The sequence below is a fragment of the Malurus melanocephalus genome, unplaced genomic scaffold (assembly GCF_030028575.1).
Source record: "Malurus melanocephalus ecotype Western Australia unplaced genomic scaffold, MMel_1.1 scaffold_6, whole genome shotgun sequence".
In the NCBI taxonomy this organism is placed as follows: domain Eukaryota; kingdom Metazoa; phylum Chordata; class Aves; order Passeriformes; family Maluridae; genus Malurus; species Malurus melanocephalus.
Window position 1 is genome coordinate 5,697,258 of NW_026623238.1, and position 12,199 is coordinate 5,709,456.

The window sequence follows — 12,199 nt, forward strand, 5'->3', positions numbered from 1 at the left end:
CTGAGAGCATTGTCCAAACCCTCYTTGAGCTCTGTCACGCTTGGTGCTGTGTCCACTGCCCTGGGGAGCCTGTTCAGTGCCCAAACACCCTCTGGGTGAAAAATCTTCTTATATCCATCCTAAACCTCCTCTGACCTGGCTTCAGGCCATTGCCTGGGGTCCTGTCACTGTCACCACAGAGATCAGTGTCTGCCCCTCCTCTTTCCCTCATGAGGAAGTTGTAACTGCACTGAGGTCTCCCCTCAGTCTCCTCCAGGCTGAAYAGACCAAGTGACCTCAGCTGTTCCTCCTATGGTTTTCCCTCATCTTTGTAGCAGTCTGAGGCAACCTACTGTACCTGACCCTGCTTTGAGCAGAAGGCTGGACTAGAGAGCTCCAGATTCCCTTCCAACTTCAGCAATTCCATGATTTCTAGTTTGTTCTGTAGTTATTTTAAATCTATCCCTGCTTTCCCTGACAACATGTTGTTTTTTACAGCATTTTTTACAGAATCTGTGAATCAAATTTTCTTTCTGAGAATCAGGGTACAGACTTACTGCTGGAGTCCAGTCAGAGATACAAAATCCTTCTTTTGTCTGGTCTGAGCATGAGCAGTACACACAACAGGAAGGACAGAAACATAGAATCATTTAGATTAGAAATTACCTTTAAGGTCATTGAGTCCAGSTATTCACCCAGCACTATTCACACGCCACTAAACCATGTCTCTAAGCACCACATCTACACATCTTTTAAATAAGTCCAGGGATCATGGGCACTTGCCTGTGCAGCCTCCATTTTAATCAAATTAAAAGAGTGTAAAACATAASAAATAATAAATGAAGAAAAATAAGAACTAAGCTTATACAAAATATGTACTGTTTCTATAAAAGGGAGATATTAAGATTTAGAATAAAATTCAGAAATAATCACTTTCATGGCCATTAACTGGTCATTTGGCACTCTAGTTATTTAGCCAAAAAACTAGTACTAAAGTGTATTTTAAGATATGAACTTCTAACAAAGAACAAGGACATTTCATCTGAAGCAAGGAAATTTGTTTTTATAGTAACAAAGTTTCTAGAATACCCACTGTGAAGATGACAGTTCAGTTTCTTCCTTAGCCTGTACAAGGTCAGACTCCATGTACTCAGTTCCCTGAATTGCATTCTGAGCAGCAGGATGCACATTTGGAGCAAAGGTACTTCTTTCTTTGTTAAGAGGCTCCACAAGTTTTATTCAAACACTCTTTTACATAAAAGCTGTGTGAGTGCTTGGCCATGGGGCTATAACTGAGCTCCCTCCTTTCAGGTAAATGCCGGACCACAAAGCTGCATCCCACCACCCTTGTATGTGTATGGGGCCCCTCTCCCCTAACCAGCCCACCCCAGACAATCTGAGTGCTTCATGAAAAGGCTGTGAGTGACAAAAAGAGGAGAGCACAACAGTTTATTCATGAGCCCTAGGTCTTCTCCATCCTGAGCTTTCCAAACATTATTGACTAGAAGTTGAGCAGTAARGTCTCCCACTTACACAGCTGTTTCATCACAGAAAGGAAGAATAATACTGCTCTTTGGAAAGGAAAAGAAAATTTTAAAAAATGAAAAGAACTTTAAAACTTTTTCTTCACAAGATGATTTTAAGATCTGGCTGGGAAATAACAGAAGGCCTTTCTGCTGCCTGTAATCAGATACAGTAAGTCCAAGAAAGGAGAACTATTTGAGATTTTTCTTTGCATTTTTGTTTGCTCACTAGATGCTACTTTGAAGGCACTAACTCTCCTAAATGCTTTTATGGGGAATTTAAGATCCTTCCTATGGTTCTAGACTTCACTCAGTTCAGCTTTATAACATGTAGTAAGTGTAGGTACCAAGTGCTTCATTAAAATTGACTCTAGGTGATAATTGTAAAATATAAAGTGAATCAGTAGCCAGACAATTGAAAAGTGTCAAATTTTCTGAACCTGGTTCTCCTCACTGCAACCGTGCATGATACTTTATGAAGGAGACTCATCATTCTCTCTAACAGTTATAACCATATCATCTACTTGTTCCTGCAAAAGGAAATTCATGTGGTAATATGCAGTCTAAGTCCTCTGTGGATAACAACTACATATACAAGGATTCATGTTAACATCTAGAACAGAAAGAAGGCCTTTTTAGGCATTACAAATATCAGTGCTCATCACTATATGCAAGTAGATAATTAAGGCAATTATTCCAAATTACCAGCTCCAAGCCCTGCAGATGGGAATTTCAGGGGCTGGTAACTATTGTAAGAGAATTTCTGCAAGTTTCAAAGCCCTTTCCATAATTTAGTAGATGTATATTTTATGATCCTCATACATGATGCTAAATATTTTTGTTAGTATCTCAAATTAAAAATCTTTTCTGCACTAGTATAATGCTTTTGTTTTTCTTTAAAGTTATGTTTGGGTCTGAGATGGCCCGGACTTGGAAAGATTTTTCCAAGTATTTAATGTATTGGCTCAAGTAAATGAAGAACTGGGATGAACTGGGAATCAAATTTTGCTTCTATTCTCAGTCCGTGAGAAAAAACAATGTCAAGGGCCTTTTTTTGTTTGTTTGTTTTTTGTTTTGTTTTGTTTTGTTTTGTTTTTGTTTTGAAGAAGGCAAAATGACTCCTGCTGTTCTCCAAAGCTCTGGATGGAACCTTCTGGAAGAACACATGGTGAAACTGGTGTGCACCATGAGCACATCACGAGCGCAGATGGAGCAGCACTTCTTTGGTTTTTAAYTTTGGTCTTTAGCTGTTATGTGAATTGATAAAAGTTATGAATGCAGAAAGCAAAAGAAATGCAATCAACAGAGACAGGGAAACATGTAACTGTAAGATTTCTCCTTATCACAGTGAAGAAGCTTAATTTTTTTGGTACTTTAATGTATAAAATCAGTCATTCCTATCTTTAAAAGTAAGATTGCAACTTCAATCAACAAATAAGCTGTGTGTACTCATTTAAATCCAGTTCTTATCTAGTTATTTGAAAATGGAATTTTAGACAAAAYAAAGTTGAGAAAGTAATAATTTTCTGCATTTGAGTAAGTAAAAGGTTATTGATCAATGTCTTTTTAAACTTTCTATTAAATTATCTTTGAGCTAAAATGAAGGAAAGAAGTTTCAAGCCAAAATAATTTTTCTGTGAAAAAGTTGTGAGGGTTTTTTTTTTAAAAATAATATAAAGATGTGATTATTCCACTTTAGTACTGAAAATTGAGCATTAGAGGGCCTACGCAAATGCCAGCAACAACTTTTTCAGCATTTGGATTTTGGTTTTAGCCATACTGCTGACATACATTTAATAGAGAACATTTAAAAGTAAGAGTATGTTTTATGATATCAACTTATAAAATAGCTCTCTAGTTGAGATTTTTACAGTTGTTAGTGTTGTCGGCTGTAGATTAAAAGATGCTYAATTAAATATATTTATTTTTAGTATTTTAAGAGATTGGCTATAACTACTATGGCTACATGTAAATACCTTTTAGGTCTTGTAAAAAGACATAAAAAAAATCCTATAACAATAATCTTGAACATACTAAGTCTTAGAAAAGAAATGAGGATGTTTTATCACTGTTACARGCTTCAAGTTTGGGAAGATTCTTTGGGAAGATTTTCGATGCTTCCTTTCCAATCACCATCCAAAGCTGAATAATGTGAAGAGTTTGTTTCTTGGCATGATCTAACCCATATTTCACTTAGATTCATGCTCTGTCCTATTACTTTGTATAAGAWTAGGACTTTTTTTTCTGATAGTAATCTCTAACATTTTTTCTGATATATGCAATCTATTTCATTTATCTGACTTCAGTCTTTTTTTTCCTGTCTCGAGCTTGTTTTTTTTAAATTTTATATCTCTATTTTCACTTGTTCACCCCTTTTTAAAACTTCATTTCTCCCTTAATCTTTTTTTAGKACTCAAAGCACCAGGTCTGTTCACCTGGTGTGCGTGGCTAATTCATCTGTCTTGAAATGGCCATAAAGATGGCAAGCAGATCATGTTAGTTTTATTAAATCCCATCTTCAGGACTTCCGAAACCAATGGGAGCATTTSCTTCAGCTTCACAGTGAACTTTGTCTAGAGAAGATCTCAAAGATGTTTAACTTGAAAATCTTTTTTAGACATCCTGCTTTACAGAAATTGCTAAATGTGTTCAACTGAAATTTCAGATTTATAGTATGTTGGTAAATAAAGCCATTAAACTGCTCAATATAGACAGAATCATTATGTTAATAAAGGATTTGATGCTGCTAAGGGCATAAGCCTTGATCCACTTGTGAACTCTGTCACATCCTTTTAAACCATAAGTCCTTATAATGCATTTCAGAGAGTTGCCTGTGTGCTTTAAACTAAGTAAATGCATAAGTGTGTTTCTGGATTAGAGCCAGAGGACTCAGCACCTTAGAAGATTAAATTTAAAAAAAAAAAAATCAACATAAAATAAGCAGCACTAGCAGAGACAGGCTTGCTGAGTTTAATCATAGGCTTAAAACAAGGCTGTTTTCACTTTTGATTGAAGAATCCACTCCTACTCAGCTCTTCGGTAATTTGTGGTGCAGAGATATGTCCATCTACCAGATGTGGATTTTCTGATTACCAATCTTACTGTTTGGAAAATCACCTCAACTGCATAAAAGCAGCTCCAACCCTGCAATCACATCTATTATTTAACTGGTTACATTCCAGTTGTTACAGTCTCCATCAACTATTTTTGCAGTTTCTAAGTAGAAAAAAGACAAATTGCCACTTTTTCTTTTTTTCTCCACAAAAGTTTGCCTAAATTATAGTCCTAYCCATTTATGCCAAGATCAGGGAGTCGTTTATCTTAAGTATGTCATTCACCTTGCTGGAAGCCCTTTATAAGGACTATTGGTAGCAACCCCTGAATTGCTCAGCTCTCAAAGAGTTTTAGGTCTGAGATACCTGATTAACTTACTATTATCTGCTGAAAATCTATGTGCAAACTTTATGCTGCTTCCTGCAATTTAGAGGATGTTTGCTAATACATATTGCACCTCAGCTCACAGTTCCCCGGTTTCATTGTTCCTTGGGTTTTAACATTTATAAACTGAAAATTTCCAGTTCTGGAGTTGAATGGCAAAATCATTTGGAGTTCTTAGAAATCTCTTTATAARTGAGCTGTTACTGAAAAATAAAAAATGCATTTTTTGTCTTTGTAAAATAAAAAATGGAAAGAAGTGTTTAAATGTATTAAAAGAATAAAGCACATTCTGTGTGTGTGTTTTATGGTCTCCATTAGGTACCTCAGGATGAATGGGGAGGATACCCAGCTGGTGGGAAAGATGAAGAGATCCCCTGCAGAAGAATGAGAAGTGGGAGCTATATTAAGGCCATGGGAGATGAGGAAAGTGGAGATTCTGATACAAGCCCCAAGACATCACCAAAATTAACAGTTCGACCTGAGTCATTATTAAAATCCATTGGGCAAAGACCACTGGGAGATCATCAAAAGTAAGCCTCACTACCCCATGTTCTACATCTTTCTGGAAGTTGTTGTGACCTGTATAATTTATCTTTGTGTCTTACAAACAATGGTCAGCTATCATAGGAAAAAWATATGAGTAGTTTAAAAGGTAATTTTGTAGCTTTATTTTAATTTAGCTACCGTTTCTTGCGATTACGGGGTTAAAATCTGCCATCTTCTTCCATTCATGAAATCAGCCTGCTACTTTTGAATGACTTTGCTATGTTTACTAGAAGAAATATGTTCATATTTTTTATTGAAATTCAAAGTTCTGATTATTTTCTCTAGGAGGATTGGTTTATATGATGAATTTTTGTTCTTTCATTGCTTTCTCTGAAATAGAAAATATACTCYATTCTACACTAGATATAATAGTAAATAAATAATTGTACCATATATTTGGCATTTTACAGTTTTTTTAACAGTATAATGCTTTATGTATGAGCTATACTGTCTTATACTCATTTAAACACATTGTGGAGGATTTTGTTGAACTGGGTTATTTTTCATTTATTCTACCTACAATRTGGCCTATTAAATATCTAAAGCAAATCTTAAAACTATAGAGAAATATGTAGCTACATATGTTTTCCAAGAGATCTTTATTTTTCTCTCCTTTTTATCTTTTCAATGTATAATTTTATCAGTGAGTTGTAAATCTCCTCAGGAGGATAGTTTCAAAGTGGTAGCCTGATTTAAATCTGCTCTGTTAATGTGATGGGGTGTTTTTCATGACTTAGAGAATTTGTCTTTTTGCCTGGGACATATACTAAAGAAATTAAGAGTGAAACCTTTGACCAAGCATTGTTAATTGTTCTGTAGGCAATATTTTTTACCATAGTGGCTCACTTTTTCATAAAATAAAACAAAAGAAAAACCCTAGGCAAAAATCCTTTTGGCTTAATGAAATGGAATTATTTACCTTGCAATCTGCAAGAAAGCCACCTACTTTCASYATTTTTGAWKAGAAGRGTTTACAACTTWATTKTTTCATGTCATACTGTCCCAKTCACTGCCTKGTGGTGTTCTGGGCACTGCTGCAGKCCAGGGATCATTCCCAGAAACAGTTTGATTGCAATCATCCCAATTTTGAAGGGGATGTCTTATTTTCTTAATACCACAAACTAAAATCTCTTAGACACTGTTCTAACTTTCCAAGCACTTAGACCAAATAAAATATATTCTACRCTGTTCTTTGTTTCCAGCTATGATTGGGCCTCCCACAAAGGATTCTGGGCAGCAGCACAAATTTTCCAGTGAGTGTCGGGTCTTGGTGCCTGCCCTAGACCACCACAGTTTATAAACAGACAGCAACTAAACATAAATATTAAAATAAGGAATATATTTCATGAAAAAAAGCATTCCTGATCTGTTAACTCCTGAAGACAGGTGGTTATTAGTAGGTCAATACCAAGTGTTGTATCTTCTGTCAGTTTTCCATGTATTGCAAATACACCACTCAAGAGACAATTGATTAAAGCACGGGTGCACTGCTGATGTGTGTGCTGGGGCTGACAGCTGTGCCTGCTCATGGCCCCAGAGGATTTCATGGCATAGTTACCTCTAACCAGTCAGAAAAGGAGGAAGCTTTTYTTAATACTGTAAAATATTATTAGGGGCTCTGTTGAGAATTTTTCACTAACACTGGACTAGGAATAACTGAGCAGCCAGGCTGATGCTGACAGAGATCTTTTAAGTCCTCAGTTTTTCCTTAAACTGCAGGGCAGCACCTTGAATCTGCCAGCCTAACACRCATGGGATTTTCCAGTGAACTTAAAGCAGAAATATGAAACTATTCTGTTCTTGTAAGTCTTTCTTACAAAAATCTACAGATTTCAGCAATCCTAAAGCAGACAGAAAATTTCATGTGGCACAGAAATACGAAGCACTGATCCTAAGCTTCAGTTTTCACCACAAGCCATCTCCTTCCAGTATATCTCTGTCCCCTGTCACTGCGGTTGCCTTTTATGTCTGGCAGATTTCTATGAAGGATGTAGCAATGGATAATGATTATGGAGCTTCCTTCCTCCTCCAGTATGGCTCAGTAATCCTCACTGCATGCTGAGCACCATTTGTAGCACTGATCATGCTGCTGAACCAGAAGCCAGGGCTTTGAACAGCATTCCTGCATATATAGCAAGGCTGAATAGCATTTCTGGAATGTGTTATGAGAAAYTGCATAATTCAAGATGTCAGCTGCATTAGCTGGCTTTTTAGCTTGTTTACCCAGATGGAGGGAGCTACTGCACAGAAATGAAATGGGGTTCTAATTCTTTTAGTCCTCTGCTTGGGTGACAGGGTAGCTCAGAACRGGGGTCTGCCAGAGCACCAGCAGACTTGTAATAAAAGCTGAATATTGATAGTTTGGCAGCATAAAAACATTTATTGGCTGCGAAACAAAAGTAGATGGATTTCACAAGAAAAAGCCTAGTTTTCTATCACTATCCTGAATAAGATAAAATGAAAATTAGAACAGCCTTCACTTAACCTTCAACAGACCTTTGACATGCATGCATGTTTCTCTGCAGAGTATTATCAGGCATCTCTGCAAGGATTTTTTTCCCCATTTAGATTCTGTTTATRTGTTCACAAAACTAAGCACTACTTTATTGGTTTGTGTTGCTCAAATATTCAGCAAAATGAACGTTAAAAGTTTCTAAGCAAAAAAAAATTGCGTAGTTGCATCTGAATAAATAAATACRAATAGGTAAATTTAAATGATAGAAGCATTAAAATTCTGAAATAATCTCTTTTAAGTTACTTTTGGAAAAGAGCATATTTTATTACAAGTGGAAAAAAAAAAAAATAAAAAGGAAGTGCATAGTCTGCCACTGCTGGTTCATAGAGCTGGTAGAAGCAGATCACACACCCAAGCACAGCCACCTGATCATCCCCTCTGTCAGAGAGACAGCACAGCCAGGGGATCCCCAGCCACCTCCAGCCTAGRCCACCTGTCCCACCTCTGCATAGGGACAAAACAATGTTCAGGGACCAACTCTGCAGCCATCCTCACTGTAGGGTCAGATCATGGACCTGGCTAATTTCTTAGCATACCTATGGCATAAGGGATTCAACTTTTTTCTGGACTTTTCCAAAATAAAATGCACCTAACTGCTAGATTACTCACTGAAGATAAGTGAATTTCAATTCTTTCTTTATGAATGCTCTTCAAAAAACTAAATAGTAGGTTGCACTACTTAGTCCTATAATATCAAGTTGAAGACCAGTGTAATTTATGAGTATTTTTAGGAAATCACATTTGAGCAAAATATAATGTAATCAGATTTGTTGTGGTGGAGACAGGACACATACGTGAATCTGCTTCCTTTCAACTTTTTGCTTTCTTGGAATGGTGCCAGAAGTCTTATTTAATGGGGAAATTATGTTGACTCCCAGTAGTCCCAGAAGAAAAAGTGATTTTTTTCACTATTGATTATACAAAATTGYTCAGATGACAGTTTTGTTATACTAGTAGTGAAATGCAAGATCTTTCTATTCAGTCCATTGTTTTCTGCTGCATTGTGATGCTACTGAAGATGAAGTTAAACTGCATTGGAAGGCAGTAGTTTGTAAAAGGTATGCCATATACTGCTAGGCATTTTCATTTACAGTTAAGGTCAAAACAATTRAACAGCTTATGGAATGGATAGCTGAATCAAAGGGAATGTCTTAACCTGTCCTAAATAAATTTTGTGCAATCCTGCAAGAGAGACTGACCCATATGATTTGTAAGGGTACCTTTCCAACCTGGTAAATGTCATTTTTCTGYATTTATGACAAAACCAAGCAAAGCTCAGGTAGAAGCATCAGAGACACGGGGATCCAGAAAACAAAGCTGACAATAAAACAAGAATTGGGTACTCTGCAATAGAAAAGCAATTCTGAAAAACTGAAGATAATACAGTTATTTGATGCTTCTCATTTTCAGGGGAAAAGTACTTAATATACCGATTATGTAAATGAACAGAATAACAGTGCAGAAATAACAAATTCCATTTTCAGTATCTCCTTTCTGAAGTGCTGTGAAAGACTCTGAAAACCATCTCACCATTTAGTCAAAAGGGATAACAATAGCATTTAGCCCAGAGTAAATACACCCTATTTGAAGATCATACTGGTATCACTCACACAAATGAATAGTCGTGCTATGCTGAAGTTTTCCATTATGTTCTGAAGTGACTCACAGGAACCTAGATGTGGCAAACATGAAGACAAAATAGGTTAAGCTACAATGAAATAAATTGAGTGACAGCAATGTATACTTTTGTGAAGCTCCAGTGGCAGATTTTGCTGTTTCTGGTAATTCAGACACCTTAAGCTGAGCAGGCAGAGAGAAAGACGTGTGAGAACAGAGGAGGTACAAAAATATAGTGTTTCAAGGATGGAGGAAATCTGCCATAGTACAAATTATTTGGTGAGCTACCACAGTACAATACCAGTGATACTTGGAGTTGTCTTGACAACCCAAGATTAAGTTTTTCACTTAATCCTCTGCTAGATTTTGGCCACTGTATGGAATGAGTGTCTTAAATTGTGAATCATGCTCACAGACAGAAAGCATCTGTGCCTCCCTCAGATATTCAACACCTTTGTGATGTAGGTTGTTTATGCTCATAGCACACCTGAAGAGCGTGATGCATGTCCATATTTCAGCCTCTCTTACTCACAGGCTGCTATCTCAACACAAAATACTTTATTCAGTATTTTCAACTAATATGCCTAAAACCTGAARTTGTTGACACATTTTCAGGGCTGACAGTAAACAAGAGCAAAAGAATGACCTTTCACTCTTTCCAGAGTGTTCTTCCTCTTCCCAGAGTGAGAGATTACATCTATCTGTGGCCACACTAATTTAATGCTTATCTGGACTGCTATCCAGGGCATGTCCACATGTTCTGTCTGCAGGCTTTATTATGGCAAAAAAATTGTTGCCAAAACACATTGCAAGGGGATTAAACTGCAACCAGATTTGACAGCAGTTAGCTGCCAGACCCGTTGGCTCAGCAGGAATCATGGAATAACACAGGCCCCTCTAAGACTTATGGCAATTCTCCATCTAAAAGGAAAAAAAAAACCTTTCCCTTTGCAGCCATTTGTGCTAACCGTAACATGGTTACAAGATGAGAAAGTGAAAGCAAATGAGAAGTTTGGAAGCAGCGCATGAGACCAGCCCTGTGTGTTTTTATCCATCTTTGCCCATGACAGTGCAGACTCCATCACTGTTTAGTGCCAAACAAATTTGTGGGTGTTTCTCCTAAAATACTGCCCTTGGCAASTGACAGAAAAGGCTGTGGGTAAGAGTGCACACATGGAAGAGTGGGTGTGCTGCAAAACGTCACAGATTGAGAGTTAAAGCACATCTTCTTTGCTAGAGAAATAATGTCCTATTTCAATATTATTCATTGCTGCACACCAGTGATGCAAGCCTTTTTTAATTTTTAAGGTAAACTTCAATTTGCCATTAACTCTTCTATGTTTTAAATTAGGAATRGTTTTGAAGCCAGTCCTGAGAAATATTTTCAGTCGAAGAGATGGCGAAAAACACTAGAAAAGGAACCCTCATCTTTTATATGCTTTTTATTTATCTTTGGGTTATTTTCCCTCAATCTTCTGACTCTAAAAAGCCTCATTACACACTTCATTAGCAGCTTTCTGAGGCCCTATAGTATAGTAGCATCTACTCAGAGTCTCTGAGGGGTGAAATTGGAGATTTACTGAGGAGAGTTTGAGGGCTAATTACAAAGCCTTATCAACTGATAATGCAATCAGAAGGCCACGGGCACAGTGATCSTGTTCTGTGCTGCAGTCAATAAGATCTGGGTTAGATTAGTCTGCAGGGTTAAGAGGGAATGCTGATGAAGGGCAGACAGTCATCTGGCTACCTAGGAAGCATCTTTTGTAGGGTCAGAAGACATCCCYATCTTTTCTTCCCTTGCAGAATAAAAGGAAATGCTCTTAAGCAGYGTTAGGCATCTTGTTCTCTGAGAAGTAGCATAGTGTGAAACCCAGGGAGCCACTGAGACCAGATCTCCTGCCTTATTTTAGTAAACACCAGTTTTGTGTTGTAGGGCTGAAATGTATTACACTGGATTAGGGAGGGAAGGRGTGTCCTAAGGCTCTAAACAAAGTGCAGAGTCCTTTCAGGAATAAAGGCTTTTCTCAGAAAAATGCAATTACATGATGGATTGTGGTGAAAATGCGTAAGATTCAGACCAGTCTCACAAACACAAATACTGACATCCAAGAAAAAAAYATGCTTCTGGTTTCTGGTGCTTATTTGTTTCTGTTTCCAACAWATATGTTMGTTTTACTTTTCATTTGAGAAGGATCAAAGGCTGATATTCTCTTTTGTTTAGTTTTGAATAAAAACTAAATAGGACTAKAAAGCATGTGTGCAGAAGCACTTCTTAAGGCAAGGATTTGAAAATTAAGATGCTTTTGGTTAAAAAAGCAGAAATGTTACATATATATTCACTTTTCCCAATTCTACTCAACTGTTTCTCCAGAAGTTACGTGGTCTTATTAATATTTCCAACTTCAGTATGAAGGTCACTTATTTTCTTTAGATCTATTGGTTTTAATGGACTTAGATGTATGTTTAAATTAAGCTCATGTTCAGATGCTTTAATAAGTCCTGATAGTCATAGTCTACACTTGCTCTGCCCAATTAGGATTTCTTGCATGTGTACATGTATATGTACCAAAAGCAAAAAGAA

At 37.0% G+C, this 12,199-nt stretch overlaps 1 protein-coding gene across 1 annotated transcript in view; it reads left to right on the forward strand.

Annotated features, from left to right (window-relative positions):
• DLGAP2 (DLG associated protein 2) overlaps nt 1-12,199 on the forward strand; it is an 83,698-nt gene that overhangs the window by 11,360 nt on the left and 60,139 nt on the right. The window contains exon 2 of the mRNA XM_057371990.1: nt 5,259-5,470. Coding sequence (XP_057227973.1) covers nt 5,259-5,470 — 212 coding nt within the window. The remainder of the gene's footprint in view (nt 1-5,258; nt 5,471-12,199) is intronic.